The sequence below is a fragment of the Dama dama genome, chromosome 5, assembly GCF_033118175.1.
Source record: "Dama dama isolate Ldn47 chromosome 5, ASM3311817v1, whole genome shotgun sequence".
In the NCBI taxonomy this organism is placed as follows: Eukaryota; Metazoa; Chordata; class Mammalia; order Artiodactyla; family Cervidae; genus Dama; species Dama dama.
The window spans coordinates 7,735,391-7,758,356 of record NC_083685.1 but is presented as its reverse complement, the minus strand read 5'-3'; the positions used below and the strand labels follow the sequence as shown (position 1 = coordinate 7,758,356).

The following is a 22,966-nucleotide window of genomic DNA, read 5'->3' as shown; positions in this document are numbered from 1 at the left end:
ACATCCGTACATGGGTACTGGAAAAACCATAGTTTTGACTATATGGACCTTTGTCAGCAAAGTGATGTCTCTGTTTTTTAATATGCTGTCTAAGTTTGTCATAGCTTTCCTTCCAAGCAGCAAGCATCTTTTAATTTTGTGGCTGCAGTCACCATTTGCAGTGATTTTGGAGCCCAAGAAAATAAAGTCTGTCCCTGTTTCCATTGTTTCCCCATCTATTTGCCATGGAGTGATGGGACTGGATGCCATGACCTTCGTTTTTTGAATGTTAAGTTTTAAGTCAGCTTTTTCACTCTCCTCCCCTTGCACCATACTCAAACCTGATTCAGTCAAAGCTCTAAGCCTATAGAAAGCTCTATAGTACAAAGTAGAGCTCTATAGCTCTATATAGAGCTCTCTATAGAGCTCTATAGCTCTAAAGTACAAAGCTCTAAGCCTTTGTACAGGAAATACAAAGTGTAGAGGAACATATTCAAAGACACTACATAGATGCAAATCAACAAAATCCAGGTTGTGACAAACTCCACAGAGCAAATGATCCAGTTTTTCCATAACAGTTTGCAAGGGAAATAAAAAAGAAGCTATACATAAAGGAAAATAAAGTGGCATATCAGCCAGATGCACTCCTCACTCAATCAAATCAGGTGGGAAAAAAATGGAGAGAAAGAAGGAAAATTTGACCTTCTGATTGAATTAATGAATCATTAAGTTTTTAGGGCTATTAACAATATTCTGGTGATATTTTTAAGAGAGAGAACAAATCCCTGTCTTTTAGAGGTGCCTTCTAAAATGTACCTGGATGAAATAATGTAATGTCTGGAATTTGCTTTAAATAATCTACTCTGGGGGAAAGAGGTGGGTAGTGATAGATGAAACAAGAATGACCATGAATGACAGTTTTTGAATCTCTGCTTTTGCATATAGTTGAAATTTTCCATAATAAAACATTTAGAAAAAAAGAAAAACCAGCATTTACATTTAGTGAGGTATCCTAGGACAGGTGTCTCACGATTCTTTTTTATACTTCAGACACCAGAGCTTCATGGCTATTTCAAACTCATCTGTGGGGAACTTCCCCTAAGAAATTTGGGCTTGGACCCTTACCTAATTGGAATGGGATGATCTTATTTGAACAGAGTAGATAATGACTTGCACTTTAGACACATATGTCCAATTGCCTTTAGATATCCTATCTTAAGTTTCTGTCTACAGGCATCTGCCTATAACTTAACCTACCTAAAACTGAATTCATTCTCTCCCTTTCAAATAAACAGAGATCAGTTCCTGTCTATGTAAGGAAATGTCACCCCTGGTCATCCAGCTGTCCAAATCAGAAATCTAAGAGTCATCATTTCCTTTTTCTTATCCACCCCCCATAACCCAACCATGTTCATTTCACCTCCAACATGCCTCTGAAATTAAGCTTTACCTAAAAGGTCATCATCATATTTTTCTCGGTTTCTTGCAATAGTCTTCCTCCTGGTCCGAAGTAGCTTAAAACTTCTCTCTGAATCTCCGTTACTTTAGAATAAAACTCAAACTCTTTGCGTCTCAGCAGACAACACACCTGTCACAGGTATGCAGCAGTCACTGATAAGTTAGGTGGCGACTTGACCTCTGAGAAGTCTTCTTCTCTGCTAGTGTCCCCCTCACCAAGCTGCTGATGTCCCTAAATTAGCAATTTATGTCTGACTTCAGCCCTTAATTCCACATGTCCACTTTTAAAAGGCATATCCATTAAAAGAAAGAGAGTTGTAATACTCCCCCCTCCTTCTGGCAAAGACAGTGGAAACCCAAGACATGTACTTGAATCTGAGGGCTGCTCCTTACGAACTGTGTGACTCAAGTTCTTTGGGCCTTCTTTTCCTCCTCTGTAAGTTGGGGAGAGTGCCTGAAAAATTCCATGGACAGAGGAATCTGGCAAGCTACAGTCTGTGTGGTTGCAAAGAGTCGAACACGGCTGAGAGACTGATCACACAGCTCAAAGCTAGTTTTACAGGAATATTGCACGATCTAGGTGTTCCATGAAGTATCTGCTTTAACATTTAATAGCTACTTTATACATGACTCCAGTTTAGATGATTAATAAGTATAAAAAAATAAGTGAAATAGATGAGAAACAGCAGGATTCAAGGAAAAGACTGACAAATTTTTGAGCAGCCTGAGGTTTTTGTATAAGAGCAACTCTTCCTCCTCTTTGGTGAGTTGTGCTTTGAGGGGCATTGCCTACTTTTCCTAGAAAGATAATTTCATCTCTACAGAGTCAACATAAAACCTAAAAGCAGACATAATGGACACTGCCCAAATATTTCTGTCATAATGCACTCGTTGTCAACTATGTCTGTGATAACGCTGCATAGCAACCCCAAACCTCTGTGGTTTATAGCAAACAAAATTTCTTTCTGTTCCATGAGTCTGGGTATCAGCCAGTGTTCACTTGGATTCACTGCAGCTCCATGTGACTCTCGGGCTGGGACCAGGCCGTGGAAGCAGTGGCTAGCTGGAGCGAGGCTAAGTCACAACTCACAAGTATACACAAGGCCTCTGTTTGTGTCGCCATTGAAGGAAACAAAGGGTCCTGCCTCAGGTCAGTGGGATAGGTATCCACTTGGTCTACACGGAAGCAAGAGACGGGGGGATGGAAGAGTCATAAATAATACCTTTACCATCTGCCTTTCCACCATAACTCACATATCCATACATTGGTCACAACAAGGGTTAAAACTCTTTTGTACGTTCAGCATACATAACTTCCAGGGGGCAGTTATTCCCTTGTTTATCATTGACTAAGAAAGTATGATTTTCCTGGATTTCCCTGGTGGTCCAGTGGTTAAGACTCTGTACTTCCAGTGTTGGGTACATGAGTTTGATTCCTGGTTGGGCAAGTTCCACATGCCATGTATCCAGATAAATAAATAATAAATGAAGACTTTATTAAAAAAAAAAAAATAGAATTCAAATTTTAAAAAAGAGAGAGTAGGATTCTCCTGATTTAATTTTCTCACTGAAAAAGAAATAAATGCTGACCATAGTCATAATGGAATGTTTGCTGCATCCCCCACAGCTGAAGCATGTGATCATTACTTCTTTCCCCCTCCGTGAGGAAGAAACCATGGTGATCACATTTGATGAGGAAGTTGAAATGCTCGGAAGTTAAATGACTTCCCCAGGGGCACCCAGCTAGTAACTGTGAGGCAGTGAAACTAAAATCTATGCTTGCACTTCCTCCTCTATCGTCCAGGGAGGCCCATAGTTTATTATTTTTTAAACACATTTTTTTGTAATGTTTAAATGTTATTGTTATCTCTTAATTTTTTACTAATTTTTTGTTTACATACAATGGAATTTTATTCAACCTTAAAAAGGATTTTTCTAAATTGGAAGATAATTGCTTCACCATGTTATGTTGGTGTCTGCCGTACAACCACTTGAATCAGACACGGTTAAATGTATAAGTCCCCTCCCGTCTGAACCTCCCTCCCACCTCCCATCCATCTCTCTGGGTCATCACAGGCTGCCCGGCTGGGCTCCTTGTGTTGTTCGGCAGCTTCCCACTAGCTGTCAACACTACTCTGTCAGTTCACCCCACCCTCTGCTTCCCTGCTGTGTCCACAAGCCCCTTCTCTGCTTCTGCATCTAAATACATTTTTTAAATTTGAGGACAGAGTTCGATTTACAAACTCTGAAGCTAGAACAGAGAGTTCTCATATACCACTCAATTTCCCCTATGATTAACACTAATCATATCTTCCATTATTATGGTAAATTTGCCCTAAGGAATGTACCAATACTGATACGTTATTAACTGAGGTCCACACATTATTCAGAGCCTCTTAATCATTTTTGAACATCCTTCTGTTCCAGGCTCCCATCCAGGATGAATCCTACGTTCTGTTTACTTGTATCTCTTCAGATTCTTCTTGGCTACACCAACTCTTCAGATTCTCCTTTTTGTTTCTTTTTTTTTTTTTAAGTTATACCCAAAACTTTGTTCTTTCCTTTTTTTCCCCTTGTGTCCTTCATTTACAGTTCTTTTGTTTGTTTTTTAAATTTATTTTTTTATTGGAGGATACTTGTTTTACAGAATTTTGTTGTTTTCTGTCAAACCTCAGCATGAATCAGCCATAGGTACACATATAACTCCTCCTTGTTGAAGCTCCCTCCCATCTCCCTCCCCGTCCCACCCCTCTAGGTTGATACAGAACCCCTGTTTGAGTTTCCTGATCAATACAGCAAATTCCAGACTCTGTTTTCGATGACCTTAGTTTGAGGGGTCCTGGTCAGGCATTTCGTAGAATGCACCTCAGTTGGGATTTGTCTGGTATCTTTCTCATGGTGAGCTGGGGTAATGGTTTTTTAGGAGAAAGACCATGGGGATAAAGTGTCATTCTTGCTACATCATACCAAGGATACGTGTGCATGCACATCTGACTCTTTGCAGCCCTGTGGACCATAGCCTGCCAGGCTCCTCTGTCCATGGGATTCCTCAGGCATTAATACTGGAGTGGGAAGGATACATACAAACATGCCTTAACTTTGGTCACCTGGCTGAAGTGGTGTTGGTCAGATCTCACCACAACCAAGTTTTTCTTTCCCCTACCTTGCCCCCCACCCCCTCCTTGGAGGGAAGGTGCTGTGCCCAGCCCTCACATAGGGGGAAGCTACCCTACCCATCTCTTTGAGGGTAGGGTAGCTACCTACATTTTTGGGTGTTCTGTATAGGAGATTTGTCTGTGTCCCTCCTTAATTAATTTAATCACTTATAATATTTATATCAGTATGGATGCATGGATATTTATTTTATACTCTGGGTTATAATCCAGTATTCCTTTATTCATTTTGTAGCTCAGATCATTCCCAGTGATGGTCCCTGGGAGCTCTTTCAGTCGGTTCTTGCAGTTCCTTTGATATGCCCCCATCATCTTGTGTGTTATTTTTGCTCGAGCACTTTCTTACTTTCTGTGATTGTCAGATCTTTCAGACTCACCTTGTGTCTCCTAAGCCAGTCCTAGAAAAGCCATTTCTCCAGAGATCCCTGGTTCCTTTCTTTCTTTCTTTCTTTTTTTTTTTTGAGAATGGCATTAGAAATCAAAAGCTAAAGGATGGTCCAGTGGTTGACTCTCTGTTTCTAATGCAGGGACCATGGGTTCAATCCTTGGTCAGGGAACTAATTCCACATGCTGCATGGTGCGGCCAAAAATAAAGAAAGGTTTAATAAAAGAGCTGAGGGTAGATGCTGGTTCTGGTATTTTGGTGGTGGCTGTCTCCTTTCACCTAAACGTCAGATCTTTTCTCCAATGATATTTCAAAGAATATCATTATTTTTTTGTTCAGAATGGAAGACTTTCTTCTGTAGCTCCTCTCAGCCCTTGGTGTCTGAAGCTCTTCCAGCTCCATTTCTACCTTTCTTGGTTCCTCTGTAAGCAGAGAGGCTCGGCGACTTCTAGATGCAAAGGCTTCATGGTTCTGGGCGGTGGGGAGGCTGCTTTCTGTCTCGATGCCGGCCCCTTCTGGCCGATGCATGGCTCTGGATTCGGGTCACGAGCGATGAAGTTAACCATGGCTCTGTTAATTCCACCCCTCTGTGGCGTGTAATCACTCAGAATGTGTTGTCTTCAGCAAAAGAGTCTGGAGCATTTCTCCCAACACGTGCCTGGCACCTCCGTGCCTGCTCACAGCTTTCTGTGAACTTCTTCCTACCTCACATTGTCTCCAGCATACCATAACCTGGGGAAATGTGTCCTCTGCAAGCTTGAGGAGTCCTGCCCTATTGGATTATTGCTGCCCAACAAACAAGCACAACAGCTCAGTCGCATACAAAAAGAAGCATGTCTTTTTATTTATTGAAGTATAATTTGCAATGTTATGCTACTTTCAAGTGTATAGCAAGTATATATACATATAATCTTTTTCAGATTCTTTCCCACTCTAGTAATAGGTTATTACAGGATATTGAATACAGTTCCCTGTGCCATATAGTAGGTCCTTGTTTATCTATTTTATATATAGTAGTGTGTATATGTTACAGGCTTCCCTGGTGGCTCAGCAGTAGAGAATCTGCCTGCCAGTGCAGAAGACTCAAGTTCGATCCCTGGGTCAGGAAGGTCCCCTGAAGAAGGAAATGGCTACCCGCTCCAGTATTCTTACCTGGAGAATCCCATGGATAAATGAGCCTAGTGGGCTGCAGTCCATGAGGCTGTAAAAGAGTTGGACACAACTTAGTGACTAAAGAACAATAAAGTGTGTATACATTAATCCCAAGCTCCTAATTTAACAGGTTCTGTAAAACTCTGTATAACCTGGCCTGCACCTACCTCTCTTCTCTTATCAGCTGTCTTCCTTCCCATTCTCCTCGGCTCACTGAACTTTAAATTCTCAGAGCTCATTCCTGCCCCAGGACCTTTGCACCTGCTATTTCCTTTGTGGATAGTGCTCTTTTGGCTTCTCCTTTTCTTGGCATCTATGCAGATCTCAGTTCCTCTTCAGAAAGACCTTTCCTGACCACCTAGCTAAACAGAGACCACCACCACGCGCACCCCCCCCCCCCCCCCCGCCAATGGCAGTCTTTACACATCACTGTTCACAGCACTTTCTGCAGTCTAACAGGATCTGGTTCATCCGTCTACCTGCTGTCTCTGTCTCCTGATAGAATAAGAATCCTCCCTTGCTTGTTCCAGTGCCCCAGTGTCTCCAGCACCTGGCACCATACCAGCACTGAGTAAAAAGGAGTCTGAACCTTTGGAGCCAAGTGGAGGCAGCAGTGTCCTTTGGAGCAGGATAGGGAATGGGAGGGACCTGTGATATTGTCATGGCTGGGGGGCTGGGGCTTCTCTGGAGAGAGGGCAAGTGTGAAAGGGAGTGGGGGAGGGCTGCCGCTTGGTGATGGTTATTCAAGTTTATTCATAGAGTATTTCTAAAAGGAATGGTATGTGGGACTTCCATGGCGGTCCAGGGGCTAAGACTCCATGCTCCCAATGCAGGGGGCCTGAGTTCAATCCCTGGCCAGGAAACTAGATCCCACATGCCGCAACTGAAAGATCCCACCTGCTGCAATCACGATTGAAGATCCCTGGTGCCACAACTGAGACCCAGTACAGCCAAATGAATATTTTTTTTTAAAGTAAAATGAAGACAAAGGAATGGTATGAGTGTGAATGTGTGTGTGTGAGAGAGAAAAGAAGCATCCTTGTCCAGAATATAGTAGAACTGACATTAGCAACGTCATAGCATGTATCACTTAATTGTTGGTGTCGTTTAGTCAGTAAGTCGTGTCCGACTCTTTGCGACCCCATGGACTGTAGCCCACCAGGCTCTTCTGTCCTTGGGATTTCCCAGGCAAGAATATTGGAGCGGGTTTCCATTTCCTTCTCCAGGGAATCTTCCCGACCCACGGATCAAACCTGCATCTCCCTTATTGGCTGGCGGGTTCTTTACTGCTGAGCAACCAGGGAAGCCCATCATTTAATTTCTGCCTGATATTTCAGGGTGTGTGCTCTCTCCAAGCTTTAATCACCCACAAGAGCCTCTCCTCCAAGCTGCAATCTGAGAGGATCCACTTGGGGAAACAAAAGGACACCCTGGGCCATTACAGTTCAGCATTATCATTTCTTTCCACTTCCTTATTATGAGGTGGGAATAAAGATAGTTCCCTTAATTTCAGAAGAAATGAAAATGACTTTTCTCCGGGCTGTGGGGTAACTTCCCCCACCTCCTCTGTCTGCTGCCAGCTCAGATTCACATGTCCTTATAGGTTTTCGGGAGGCCCTTCTCCACCAAATGTTGTTATTGAATGTAAACCTCAAAGCAGGAATTCAAAAGAATGACACTCAAGGCAGCTATATCTTTTTTAAAAAACTGAGAACTGAATATACAGTCAAAACCCACCTTTCTCTTCTTCATGTTTCTTTTTTTTTCTCTCTTTTCCTAGTGGATGAGGAAAAATGCAGGTGATTGTTTTAAGGCTGAATTCTCAGAAAGGTAATGCCATATTGAGTTGTAGCCTCAGAAAACTGCTCAGAAAATTGATGCGCACACAGTCTGTTCTCAGTGAACTGAATAGAAATACGAATGTTGGAACTGAGCTGAAACGGCAATGGTTGGATGGCAAGGGAGATTAGAATTTTCTTTTTCTTTCATCTCCTCCCAGTGTTCATTTTTGGAGCCTTTTCTTACTGTTGTCAACGAACAGCCTCTGCAAACATGGTCCCTGATACTGCCACATGGCTATTGTTTAAACTGTCCCCTCTCGCCTGTCATCTCAGTGTAACTCATCCATCTTTTCTGGTTCATTTGCTGACCTGATGCATGCTGTTGCTATTTTAGAGAGTTCTTACGATCTAGACCTCGGATGGAAAAAGAGGTGACCATCCACCTATCACTGAGGAGCCGTAGCCCCGGAATAGTAAATATTTGCTTGACAAGTGATTTGTCACCTTTCATGCCACGATTAAAGTTTAACTTTCATTGAACAACCACTCCATCTATATCGAGACAAATAAATATTTGGGAACATGTGTGGTGGCCCTTTCACTGTCTCCTGAAAGTCTCTGTGGCTCCCCACTAATCTATTCTCTTCATAGCACTTTGTTTTGAAAACAAAAATATAGTCATGCCACAGCCTGTGTGTCATATTCTATGGCTCCCTGGTGCCCTCAGGATTCAGTCCACATACCTTATCCAAAATTTTTTTTAAAGATTTTTTTTTTTTTTTGGTGCAGACCACTTTAAAAGTCTTTGTTGCATTTTTTTACACCATTGTTTCTGTTCTGTGTTTTGTTCTTTTGGCCTCGAGTCATGCAGGCTCTTAGTTCCCTGGCCAGGGACCGAACCCATGCCTCCTGCATTGGAAGGCGAAGTGTTAGCCACTAGACCACCATGGAAGTCTCTGTCCAGATTTTAAGATCGGTCAGGGTTTGGCTTTTCATGGAGTTCTCCAGCCCCATTTTATGCTTCCTGTCTGTGAGGGCAGACCCTGGTGTGTCTTGAGGGGCCAGTCAGGAGGCGGGACCACGTGGTGCTGTGAACTAAGGTCGGCGTTACAGGAATCAGAACATACAGGGATGAGGAAGGAGGTGGGGGAAGAAGAGTTTCACAGATGGGAGCTGAGGAGGAAGCGAATTCTAGCAGCTTGGTGTGTCTGGCTGACACAGGGACCCCGTGAAAGGGACTGATGTAGAAGTCCACGGAAGCCCATAGAGGTCTGTGGCTGCCGCCTGCGTGACTTTGCAGCTGAGTGTCCAGAGACGGGCTGAACACCCTTGCTGATCAGTGGGGTCGGGGAGAGCCGGGACGGAGGGCAGCAGAGAGGAAGGACACACTGGCTGCTGCGTCACCTGGGTCTCCCTGGTCTTGCACAACGTCACTTTTTAGCACCTCTAACCCAGAAGCACGCGTAGAAAGGCAGTCTGGCCATCGCGGTTCCCAGCACAGCGAAGCTGCTAATGGAATAGTCCGTAGGAGTGGGATGGGGTGGGAAATAGAGACACAGTCCCTGTGCTCAAGGAACAGAGACAAAGAGCGGATGCATCCCAAGATGGTATCTGGGCATTTCTGCTGTGTGATGTATGATAAAATTCTTCCGTCTGCCTCTCCACCAAGTCTTCAGTGAAATCCACACTCCGCTGACTTTGCTTTCTTTTCCTTTTCCTTCCTCCCTACACCGACCCCGCCCCCGCGCCCTTCCTTGTAGGTGATCTGAGTCTGGCCTGAAATTGACATGGGAAAGAACAAAGTCTGCAGAGTTGGCCGGAGCACATGTACTTTCCACTTTATTAAAGGGGAATGTGAGTTTCTAGTGTTGAGAAATCACAGTCTAGGCCAACTCTCTCCTTCTATGTTAATTTTAAATCTTGTATTTAAATGGTTGCCAGAGGGGGAGGATGGGGAGAAGGGACAGTTAGAGAGTTTGGGATGGACATGTATGCGCTGCTGTATTGAAAATGGGTAACCAAAAAAAAAAAAAAAAAATCAAATAGAATGGATAACCAGCAAGGCCCTCCTGTATAGAACATGGACCTGTGCTCAGTGCCATGTGATGGGAGAAGAGTTTGTGGGAGAATGGATGCACGTATATGTATGGCCGAGTCCCTTCACTGTCCGCCTGAAACTATCACATCTAATCGGTTATACCCCCGTACAAAATTTAGAAGTTTAATGAAAAAAAAAAATTCTTGTATTTTAAAGTTACAAAAGTAACACCTTCTTGGAAATACAGCAACACAGAAATAATTAATATTAAAAAAAAGTAAGTTCTGTCTCCCTTATTCCCTTCCAGCCCCACTTACTCCTTGTTTCATCATTGTAAAAGCAGAAGCCCAGGGAGGTTAAGTGCCTTGCTCTAAATCACATAACACTCATTTTGGCCTGTAATGGAGCCTCTTAGGAGTGACCCATCTCTCAAAGGGCCAGACTCTGAAAGCCTGTTCTCTGAAATGCTGATTGTCCACCCAAAAGGTCTGGGAGTGTCTTCATCTAAAACAATTTGCATTGATCATTGTGGTTACAATTTCCATTTCTCCATTAAAGTGGGCAGAGTGAGGGTCATTATCAGAACCTCATGTGGGGCCCTTGTATCTTGGTGGGGGCAACCATGAATTGTGTCAGGGATGGGTCCCTGGTTCAGAGACTCAATATTACAAGTCAAGTGAGGTCAGCTTATTAACTTACCTTTGCAGTGACTGGGGGGCTTGTGTATACAGTGTCTGGCTCAGGGATTTTTCAAAGGCTGTGGTCATGGCTCACAGTATGAAGTACGTTTTATCTAGCAGCCTAGTACGCACATAACACACACACATACTTGCATGCACCTCTGAAACAATGAAATGTGAGGCTGTGTTGGGGAGGCCTGTGTAGCATGGATCTGAGTGCAGCTTCTGGGAGCCGAGGGTAGCCTATGGTCAACAGTCTGCAAGAATCCAAGGCCCTAAATCCAGCAGGCCATTAGGAACTGTTGGAAATGTTCACAGCACCCATGTGAATGTGGAGCATAGCCTTCCACAGTTGAGCCTCAGATGAGCCCACAGCCCCAGGTGACACTTGACACACGATAGCAGCCCTGTGAGATCAGGATCAGAGGACCCCGTTAAGCCATAACCAGAGTCCTGACCTGCAGGGTCTTTGAGATGCTAAACAAATGTGTATTATTGCTGCATAGCAATAACTGACCCAAAGGCCTTGTGTCTGCATGGAGATACAGAATGTGATACAGAAATCTAACTTAATCTACCAACAGATCTTTTCCAGTTTAAGTGCTGGTAACAGACAGCCCAGAGGGGAAAGAAACCTCCCTGTGGAGGCGCTGAAGTCCTGCAACTCATGACCAGCAGATGAAGGCTTTTGGAGTCAAACATCCCATGATGTCGGGACTGTGACCCCACACAGTCCTGGGAAATCACTTTCTCTCTGACAGCTCTGTTGGGTTCTGATTGTGATCAGAATAGTCGCCAAGACTCCCAAGTGGGCTGTTAGTTGTGGCAACACTTCTTGAGCAAGGGCTCCGCTGGAGAAATGTCTTGATCACAGGCTGGGCGTCCACACCGATGGCAGCTGCACTGATGGGGCAACAACAGTGGTCCAGCCCAAGGGAGAGGTCAGACGCTGTCAGCGCTCTGGCACCCAGATCCGGCAGTGACCCCACAGAACCTCGGTCCCTAGCTGCTCAGCCCCACAAGTTGCCATTTGCGTGTGGCATCGCATAGCACACACCGGTGCGCTTTGGAGAAGGAGGTAAAACGGACACGTCTCTTCATGTCCTCAAGCGTGCGAACACTTGGGCCTGATGTTGCTCGTCTTTCTTATTTGTTTAGAAACACGAAGGCTTGGATGGATGGAACTGTCATCTGTTTGCTCCCTCTCATTCCGTTTTCATTTTCATAAAATGTATCTTTATTTCAGCATCTCAGATAGTGAGGATGAAGAAATATTCAATAACGAAGAGCGTGAATATGCATCCAAAAATGGACCACTTTAGAAGTGACACAGCTACTCAGTATAAGACCATTTTCCTTAATAACTGCGTGATATTTACTTGTTAAATATGTTGATAAATTGAATTGCATCGACAGTGCTGTCTTATGACATAAATGCTGACAGTTATGTAAGTAGAAGCAGTGTATCCAGTTGCCCACTGGCTTAGTGGTCAGATTCTTGCAGCCCAACCATTTAGTTGACTAAGTCATCAGTAAGATTTGCAACGATGAAACAAAACACAGGAAACCCCACAAAACAGCCTCTGTGTCTGAATGTTGAATTTTGTGCCTTTAGTCACTCAGTCATGTCGAACTCTTTGGGATCCCATGGACTGCAGCCCACCAGGTTCCTCTGTTCATGGGATTTCCCAGGCAAGAATACTGGAGTGGGTTGCTGTTCATTCCCCCCTTTTTTTTCTTAAAAAAAGATTTTTTTATGTGGACCATTTTAAAAGTCTTTATTGAATTTGTTATAATATTGTTTATGTTTTATGTTTTGTTCTTTTTGCCAAAGGGCATGCGGGATCTCAGCTCCTCTGACCAGGGATTGAACCCAAGTCTGCTGCATTGGAAGGTAGAAGTCTTAACCACTGGACCACCAGGGAAGCTTCCTTCCCATTCTTGTTTAAAGCGGTTTATAAGAAAAGTCCTTCAAAAAACCCAATCTCTCCCCTCACCCTCACCTCCACACCTTTCCCACCACCCCCACCCCACATGCCTTTTTTGGGGACCATGTTGACGGAAGGGGAACGTCATTCTCCACAGAGCTGCCAGAGCTCTCATTCACGTGGTCAGGCGATCATTGTCAGTTCAGTTCAGTCACACAGTCATATCCCACTCTTTGCGACCCCATGGACTCCAGCATGCCAGGCCTCCCTGTCCGTCACCGACTCCCAGAGTTTACTCAAACTCATGTCCATTGAGTCAGTGATGCCATCCAACCATCTCATTCTCTGTCGTCCCCTTCCCCTCCTGCCTTCAATCTTTCCCAGCATCAGGGTCTTTTCAAATGAGTCAGTTCTTTGCATCAGGTGGCCAACTTATTGGAGTTTCAGCTTCAGCCTCAGTCCTTCCAGTGAATATTCAGGACTGATCTCCTTTAGGATGTCAGATCCCTATTTGACTCTGTACATGACTCCCCATTACTGTCAGGACAGAATGTGCGCTCCATGGCCCTGGAAGGTCTGACTTCCGCCCTGTCTCAGGCCTCACCTCACCGCCCTTGTTCTCCATCCATGTTCCTTCTGCTCGGGGCCTTTCCCCAGGCTGCATCCTCCACCGGGGAAGAGCCATTGCTCTTTCCCTTTCTGCTCATCCTTTGGTTCTCAGCTTAAATGTCACCTCCTCAGAGAAGCCCTCCTGGATCCACACCTGACTGTGAGGTCTGACTCTCAGATACCTACATCCTTCTGGCACATAGCAGGATTTCAGTGAGCTGCTGACAGAGTCCCCGTGTGCCAATGTTATTCTGTGAAGGTAGAGAGTATTACCTGGCTTCCACTATCATCCAGTGACCCCAATAAAGATTTGCCAAATAAATGATTGATAGAGTAAAGAAATCTATGAACAGATGAATGAATGGAGATCAATGTAATGTTTTTAATGTGTTTTTTTTTATTCTGAGACTTTACTTCATTTCCCAGAGACTATGAGAAGAGCTTTCCTCATCTTCTGATAATTACCACTTTAGCTCTGAGGTTTATGGTGGCTGGATCATGGTTTCCTCTAGGGCAGGGGTCCCCAGCCTCTGGGATCTAAAGCCTGATGGTCTCAGGTGGAGCTGATGTAATAATAATAGAAATAAAGTGCACAGTTGGATCATCCTGAAACCAGGTCCCTCACTCCATCCGTGGAAAAATTGACCTCCACCAAACCAGTCCTGGTGCCAGAAAGGTCCGGGACCGCTGCTCTAGGGGACTAGTGTCTGCTCTCAGAGGGGTCAGCTTTGGTGATGCTGACAACGAGGGTTATGACTGGCCTGGCGGGAGTGACATTGGCTGGTCATAGTCACAGGCTTTGGGGCTGGAGTAGTTCCAATCCTCAGTTAAGTCTTAAATGCTTGAAACTGGCCCTGAGAATGTGATTCTCTGAAGGAGAGTATTCTAGACCTAAGAGTGGTCAGGATTCGAGGACTTTTTCTGGTCTCCTGCCAAATTCCATGCTCCATTCTTTCCGGAAACAGTGTAGTATGGTGGGGGCCCTGGGAGGGCGCGTAGGTGTTGGCGCCTCTAGGCACGGGGTCCATCAGACCTGACTGCAGGGGAGGGGACGTCACTCATTCAGTCCCGTGGAGCCCTTACTGTGTGTCTTCTTATCTTGTTTAATCCTCGCAGTCATCTTTGCAATGCCTGCATGCTCAGTTGCGTCCATCATGTCTGACTCTTTGCGACCCAAGGACTGTAGCCCGCCAGGCTCCTCTGTCCATGGGATTCTCCAGGTAAGAATACTGGAGTGGGTTGCCATGCCCTCCTCCAGGGGGGTCTTCCAACCCAGGGATTGGACCTGAGTCTCCTGCCCTGCAGGCGGATTCTTTACCCAGTGAGCCAGCTAGTTACCCTCAATTCCAGAAGATACGATGGAAATTCAGAGAGGGGAAGTTGCTTAGTCTAAGATCATGCAAGTAATGTTGGAAGTAAGGTCACATGGAGAATTCCATCAGTATCCAGCCTCTTTCCTCTCAACTGTACCACCACCCTGAAATCACTCTAGTCCAGTGTCAGCTGAATGATTCCTGGGGTAGAAAACCCTCCTACCCTTGATATATCACATGTACACACACAAAATAATCCTGGTAGATAAAAATTTTTTTAAGAAGAGCAGAGCCTGTTATTTTATAATCAGATGGCTTAGAAATACAGACATTTGGGGGAAAGTTGACTTCCTGACAAATTCATACTAGCGTGTAAATGACTGATAGGAAATCTTTCCCTGAGAGCATCTTTTGATGAGGGAGGAGAACATGGAGAAGTGGAAAGGGGGCATTTGTGCCTGAAGGGCTCAAGGGGCAGGAGGAGATGGGAGGAAGGGGAGAGGAAGAGCGAAAAGAGGGGAAGAAAGGAGAAAAGGGCTTGGGAAATTAAAGGAGACCCAGGAAAGACTCCTTGACAGCTTTGCTCACTGCTCCGAGGTGACTAAGTGGAGTCTCTCTCAAAGAGATGCCAGGGGTGGCATTTGAGCAGAGAACTGAGTGGTGGGAGACCAAGAAAAGACCTTGAAAAGGAGAGTGTTCCAGGCAAAGGGACCAGGAGGAAAAACCTTTGAACCTAGACTTAGTTTGGCCAGAGTGATCTGGGCTCAGTGAATAGCAGGAAGTGATTTGGAAAGAGCATTTTAATGGGATTTTTATAGCTTACTACACACTTGAACATGTGCTATGCTATCTTCTTAAAAAATATTTTTTTATAGCTGTGCTGGGTCTTCATTGCTGCCGGCCGGCTTTCTCTTGCTGCAGCCAGCAGGGGCCACTCTTCGTTGCGATACAGGGGCTGTTTACTGCGATAGCTTCTCTTATTGCAGAGCACGGGCTGTAGGATGCAGGCTTCTGTAGTTGTGATGCACGGGCTTAGTTGCCCCGCAGCATGTGGAATCTTCCTGGACCAGGGGTCTAACTTGTGTCCCCTGCAGATCCTTAACCACTGGACCACCAGGAAAGTCGTGTTTGACCCAGCAGCCTCATGACTTAGAGTATCGGGACATTTAGAAGACAGGAATCGGGGGCCCAAACTCTGGGCTTAGACTGCCTGGGCTCATATCCTATTGATTTAGTTATTGTATCGATACTTGTTTTGCAGGTGACTTGACGGAGACCAGCCATCTTCATCTTGAGCATTTGGGGAAGATTTAATGAGATAGTTACACAAAGTGTTCAGTGTGATAATTGGCACACATAAGTGCTTAATAATTGTTGGCTATTATAATTCCTATTTTACATAGTCAAAGTGGCTTACTTGGAAGAGCGTTTCAGCGTACCTAGAAACCTCCTGGGAGTGATTCTGTGTCTCAGCCTACCACACTGAAGGTACTCAGTAAACATTTGTTGAATGAGTGAAAGCGTGAACTAATGTGGCAGGAATCAGGCAGAAATAGAAAGGAGAGCATGGAAGTGTCGATGGAGGACTCTGAAGATGATTTGGTGGACAGTGGGGAGCTGCTGAAGGCTCTTGAGTAGGAGCAGGGAGGCGTCAGATGGATTGAAGGAGGTAGGGTGTGGAAGCAGGATGAATAGTTGGCAGACTGTGGGCATCTTCTGGATGAGGAATAAAAGACTTGTGCTGGAGGTTCTAGAAGGAACGCAAGGAGGACTTTCCTTTCATTCTTACTGCTGCAGATCACCGTGGGTAGCTCCCCTCTGTGTTGTAACACACCTGTGCACCTCTGCATGTGATGTGCTGGTCGGCCTACTGCAGCCACCGGCATCCAGACCTCCTGGATTGCTACCCTAGATGGCTCCAGGGTCCCCTCTCGTTCACCTGTCCTGTATATCCAGCCAGCAGACTCTTATTACACAGGCACCTCTGATGTTGTCACTCTTCTCTTTGAAACCTTCTGCTGACTTCCCACTGCCGCTCAGGTAGCTTCAGCTCCCCTCTGTGGCTCCCAGGCCATGTCTAATCTTGTCTTGCTGACCTCTCTGGGCTATTTCTCCTGCTTCTCCTCCTTTCTCTCAGGATTTCCCATTCAGGCTCAGCTGATCTGACCCTTCTGTCGCGAGTCCTCCTGGGTGACGCCTGCTTGAACTGTTTCAGAGCCTGAACTGAAGGTTCCAGGGTGACTGGGAGCAGGGCTTTTCATCCTTCAGGGTGCCCTGGAATTGCTTGGGCAGGGCTTGTCCTCTACCAGGGAGCTCCCTCTTTAGTAGGCAATTATGGTTTTCAGTAGCGTATCCTCCCCCCCACCTTTAGATTTTCTCTGATAGAAAGTTCTTGAGGCAAAGAACCTGTAATCTTTTATGCCATCCATCCATCCATCCATCCATCCATCCATCCATCCATCCATCCTTTCATCCAGCCAGCCATCCATCCAATATGTGTTTATTAAGCGAGGTCAGTGTGCTGACTGCAGGTGCTGGAGGAAAAGTTTCTCTTCTGGAAACCTGCTGATGGATCGATTGCTCACCTCCCCCACACACTGTGCCACCGGTGATTGCTAATGCTCTAGGTCTGTCCTGATACAGTAAGACCAAAGCTCACAAGATGGTTTTTGAGAGGTGTGAGTATTCTTCACCATGCAAAGGGTTTCACTGTCGGATAAAGTAAAGCCAGAGTATTTTACAATTTGACGGGGTCTCGGGGAGCAGCTCATTCAGCCCTTTCATTAGGCAGCAGTGGACAGTGAGAGTTAAAAAGCTGAACAACTTGCTTACAGTAAGTCAGCAGTGCTAAAGTCAGAGGGTCATGTCCGACATTGCTTTTCCATTCCTGGGACTGGTTACTTTCCACCATGCTGTGCCGTTGTAGAGATACTCTGCTGATGATGGGGATAATAAGAATGATAACTTTTTTTTCTTTGACACTGTTGTAAGTGTTTTTCATGTTACAACATGGTTCTCACAGGAGTCTCATTAATACCACTGAGAGTGCCAAGGCTCAAAGAGGTTAAGCAGTTTGTCTAAGATCACACAACTTAGAAGTACTGGCCCCAGGAGTTCCAATCCGGGTCACCTGGCTCCTGAGCCCAGATTCTGAACCGCATCGCTCCAGAGCTGCTCTACAGAGAGGGATTGACCCACCTCCCCGCCCCTCTGCTCCGCCCTGCAGAGAAGTGTGTTTCCCCCCATTTATTTAAGGGTCCTTCTGTATTGAATGTAATTTCAGCTTGTGAACCAAATTGTGATTTGGTTTGTGAACCGAAGTTTGGTATTAGACCTTTCTGTAGTTCTTTGAAGGAATGAAGTGCTATGTAGAACCTCTGTTAGTTTGTGAAGCTTTGCTGTTAAGACAGCGTGAAAAGCAGTTGCTGTGATGCATGTGACAACGCGCAGAACTGTGATCTCAGTGACAGGTGAATCGGGATAGTGGCCCTGGCGTGGCTGCAAACACCCACACGCTTTACAGAATGAGATGTTTGGAAATAAGCCCATCCAAACCCCAGTACTGTGCACTTTTTCTAAGAAGCAACTATATTTAGGGATTGTTGTTGTTATTGTTTAGTTGCTAAGTCGTGTTTGACTCTTTTGCGACCCCATGGATTGTAGCCCGCCAGGCTCCTCTGTCCGTGGATTTCCCAGGCAAGAATTCTGGAGTGGGTCACCATTTCCTTCTCCAGAGGATCTTCCTGACCCAGGGATTGAACGTACATCTCCTGCATTGCAGGCGGATTCTTTCCTGCTGAACCACCGGGGAGGCTCATATATAGGGGATCACTTGCCAAAAAAACCCTCTCTCTTAGCAGGGATTGGATGAAACACTGATATTAATGAATTAAGCACAGGCACATTCTGCCGGTCCCCAAAACCTTTCTTTTTTTTTTAATTTAAATTTTATGTTACATTACAGTTGATTTATAATGTTGTGTTAGTTTCAGGTGTATAGGAAAGTGATTCAGTTATACGTATACATGTATCCATTCTTTCAGATTCTTTTCCCATACAAGTTTTTACAGATTATTGAGTCCCCTGTGCTATCCAGTAGGTCCTTGTTGATTATCTGTTTCATATATAGTACTGTGTCTATGTTAAACCCAAATTCCTAATTTATCCCTTCCCCCTCAAAAATCTTCTAATTGGAATCTTAAAGTTGACTTTTTTTTTCCTGTGTCCATGATTGGTTTTACAGAACAACCCTCCCTCCTCAGTTTTTATAATCCGGGGATTCTCACTGTGAGTAGGAAGCCCCAGTAAAGTGTAGAATCTAAAACAAATATGAGTTAGTTCTTTAGTTAGCTTTTGTCCCTTGAAGCTGTTATCAAAATTATAAATCAAAGCATAAATTTAATGCATCCATCTCAGCACCACCCCCTCTTATCTTGGGAAGCCATAGAAAAGAGAAAAAGAGAACATTATGAACCTTGCAGGAACTCTGGAGTTTTATCAATTATCACAAGCAGCATGAACCCCGAGTCACTGAAATCATCTCAGGGAGTGGGAGGGCGGGAAGCGTGCTTATTTGCAAGGGAGCCTTATTGGCTGAGAACAAATGGGTTGCTATTTTTTATTTGTTTTCTCTGTTTGTCCGTAATGATTACAGGCTGGCCTTGGTGTTTAGCAACAGGATCCAGCAGGTCAGTGATGACAGCCCCATCACTGTCATTAGCGCCTTTTGTTTGCAGTGAACATGAAAAGCTGTTCAGTATTAAGAAAGTCCAAGGAAAGGAGGAAGGGGAGGGGCGAAATGTGGGGACAAAGTGAGACAGTAAAGGAGAGAGCCAGGAATCCCAAATTCACATTAAAAGTAGTGGGTGCTCCGGTCACTAACTTCACTCGGGGCGAGGCCTCAATTTTGACTCGCTGTTCTTTTTATTAGAAGAGTCATTGGTTGTGTCTGTAAAGACTAATCTTTTTTTTTTTTTTTTTGGTGCAAATTTGGGTTCCTAGAAATGCACTAAGGAGATACCCTTTCCCCAAAGGGCCTTTCTGCTTCAAGGGTGGTGTCTGGGAATGACTCTCGTTTCAGTATCTTTTCTAGCAGGCAAAGGTAAAATGAAGCAAAATAGAGGAAATGCAGTGACTTTGTTGGGGACCTATTGGGTGTCAGGCACAGTGCATTTTTATGAGCATTATGTCCTCCACTTCTAACAACCTGGGGGTCCTGTCGGTGGTTTTGTTCCCCCTGTACTGATGAGAACAATAAAATATAAAAGTGTTACCTTGAAGATCACGCCAGCTAGTCAGGGCAGAGCTTGGGTTAGAATTCAGGTGTGTCTCTTGTTCCAGACTTACTGCTCTATGCTGCAGCCCACCCACTTCCTCCCCAAAGAAAGAGAGAAAGAGAAACCATCCACTGCCAAACGAAAAACTGAATTCAAAGAGGCAAGTTTAAAAATCTCAGTATTTGGAAGACTGTGAAAATGTAGGCAGAAGTATGTATTTATTTGATGACTGAATCATGTGAAAGCAAGGGATGATTTTTTTTAAAGACATATTGAAAGAAATTGTATGAATTATAAAAATGTGTTATTTCTTGGCGGGGGGGACTTACCCTTCCTCCTGGGGTGACCCTTGACAAGGCCTTCTGTGTTCCTTTTTTCCCCCTCCCGCAAAAAAAAAGTGGGTGGAAGACAAAAGTTTGATATTTGGCTTATGCAAATCATCAGTGAATTTGGTGCCCCCTTGTCATTTTGGCTTTCTGATGCCTGACCAAGCTCCTTTGAGCTGAGTGCCTACTTCTTACACACCTCTTATCCTTTTCTGGACAAGTTCACTGAATGTTGTGCCTTTGGTCTTGAGAAAACCAGCCAGTTGTGATGACAAGCATACAGGGGGAAAGACAGGGGAGAGGTGTGACTTGGTGGGAGAGGCAGAGAAAAAGAGGGCAGGGCCCTTGGGATGACCAAATCAGGCTGTTTCTGCTGTGACATTGCATTTAACATCTAGAATTTGACCTTAAGCGTGTCTGGGGCACTCTGTGGACCATGTAAGCTATTGACAGAAGGTTTGCTCAAATAGTAGTTAAAGTCAAGGCTCCTGCTACAATGTGACCGAGGTGAATGCATTTAAAGGATTTTTTTTTTTTTTTTAATGGATTCTCAGCTCAGGTTTTCTTACAACATCCTGGGTGTCCCCTAACTTCACTCTGGCCGGAGTGGTGGGTTCTGAACACGGACTTGTATGCGTCGCTGTGAAAAATTAAGACGTAAATGAAAACCCCAGGCCCATGTGGGCACCAAGACTGAGGATCAGAGAAGCTGGAAATTCCCTCCTGCCTGGGTATTTGGCCTCCAGCTTTCCCACTTCCCTATACCATCCTTCTGTTGGGTCTGTGTGCAGTGTTGTTTAGTTGGTAAGTCGTATCCGACTTGTTGGGACCCCATGGAATGTAGCCCACCAGGCTCCTCTGTCCATGGGATTTCCCAGGCAAGAATGCTGGAGTGGGTTGTAATTTCTGCCTCCAGGGAATCTTCCCAACCCAGGGATCGAACCCACAATTCCTGCATTGGCAGGTGGATTCTTTACCACTGAGCCACCAGGGGAAGTAGGGCTCCCCTAATTTGATGGTAAAACCACAAGAGCCTGAATGCCAGTTCTAGTTCTCAGCGACCATTATTAACATCCAGAGGCAAACCTCTGCATGCAGGGGCGCGGTGACCACCTTGGACAGACAGCGCCTATACCAGTGGGCTCCTAAGGCCAGCTCCACTCCCACTAGGGAGCTCTCAGCCCAATTTGCCCTGCTTCCTTAACTTGAGACAAGTAACCTTCCGGCTGTTCCTTTTCTCTTTGCAGAGTTTATAGGGTGTATGGTGGGGGGGGGGGGGGGCGGGGGATTGGGGTGTTCAGGGTCAGGACTGAGGCTTTAGGGGCCGGCCCGCCGGGGGCTGTTCAAAGCCGACCTGGACCGAGGCTTCAGCATCACCTGCGTGGACAGGTGGGGCTCGCGCATCTCTGGAGCCACCCCAGACCGTCTAGAGGATGCTGATGGGTTCTGTCCAGTTTGAAAACTGCCATGTCCGGGAAACAGGGATCTCCTCGCTGCCCACTGGGTGCTGGGCATCGGGCCCTGGGAGCCCTCGGCTCGCAGGGGTCCCGGCGGGGGGGCGTCCTGGGCGCCCTCAGCTCGCAGGGGTCGCCAGGGGGGCAGAGAGAGCGGCGTGAGAGCGCCTGGAGCTGCGGGCGGGAAGTCGGGAGCAGGAGGAGGAGCAGGAGGAGGAGGAGTAGAGGAAGTCCCCCGTGGCCACCCCGAAGGGAGGGCGGGACGGCGCCCACAGGGAGCGGGTCAGCCGGCGCGAAGCGGGGCTGCTGGGCTCGGGCGCCGAGGGGCACTGGCCGCGGGGCGCGCGCGCTCCCCGCCGACCCCCGCGGAAGGCGGGGTGGCGGCGGCGCGCGCGCGCGCACGGGGGCGGGGCGGGAGCGCGGCGGCGCGCGTGGGGCGCTGAGCGGCGGCGCGCGCGGGGCGGGCGCGGGGGGGCTGCCCCGGGGCGGCCCCCCCAACGTCGGGGCGCGGCGGCGGCGGCGGCGGGAGCGCGTCCCGTCCGGGTCCTGAGGAGCCGCCGCCGCCGCCGCCGCCGCTCGCCAACATGGCGGACCTGGAGGCCGTGCTGGCCGATGTCAGCTACCTGATGGCGATGGAGAAGAGCAAGGCGACCCCGGCCGCCCGCGCCAGCAAGAAGATCGTCCTGCCCGAGCCCAGGTACCGGCTCCCCGCGCCCGGGCGCCGCCGCCGCCCCCCGCGCGGCCGCCAGCGACCCCCCGCGTCCGGGAGGGTCGGGCGCTCAGTCCGCCTCTGACCCCCGGGCCGGCGCTGAGTGGGGAGCGGGCGCTGAGGGGACCGCCTCGCCGTGCCCGTCTCTGAAATGGGGCCTCGGAGGGCTGTTGGGAGGGGACTCCGGGAGAGAGCGCCCCGAAGTGCCCGGCGCGGCGGCCGGCGAGCAGCGAGCGCCCCTGTGAGGGGTTGTTCGGCTGCGGTGTGACTTCGCTGGACCAAGCCCGGCCCCTGCCCCCCTTCCTGCCCCATGCCTTTCTCTCGGGCCAGCCCAGTCCCTGTGGTCCTCCCTGTTTAAGTGCTGTGCTTCCCTCCTGCCGCACCTGTGTCATCCCCGTCCTCCCCTCCAGCCCCCGATTCGGTCCCCCGCCTGCCGCGTCCGTCCCTCTGCCCGCCGCTGCCTCTCTTTCCCTGGCGCTCCATCCCGGCCGTTCCTTACAGAGTTCCTGCGGCTGTGCCCCTTCCCACCTCCGTCCTCTCCTCAGCTCCCTCTGGGCGCCTTAGTTGGGGAGTGCAGGCGAGTTGCCTTTTTTTTTTTTTTTGCCCCGGGCACTTAAATTACCGTTTTCCATGCTCGCTCCCCCTTTTAAGGTCCACCAGGCAGCAAGTAGTGAATTCTGACCCACTTGATTTTCTCTTTGGTAC

The 22,966-nt window shown here is 46.9% G+C and overlaps 1 protein-coding gene across 1 annotated transcript in view; it reads left to right on the top strand.

Annotated features, from left to right (window-relative positions):
* Window positions 1–22,076: 22,076 nt before the first annotated feature.
* The window catches only part of GRK3 (G protein-coupled receptor kinase 3), a 114,402-nt gene continuing 113,512 nt past the window's right edge, over window positions 22,077–22,966 (top strand). Inside the window, exon 1 of the mRNA XM_061141658.1 lies at window positions 22,077–22,249. Within this exon, the coding sequence (XP_060997641.1) occupies window positions 22,137–22,249 (113 nt within the window). The 5' untranslated portion in view covers window positions 22,077–22,136. The remainder of the gene's footprint in view (window positions 22,250–22,966) is intronic.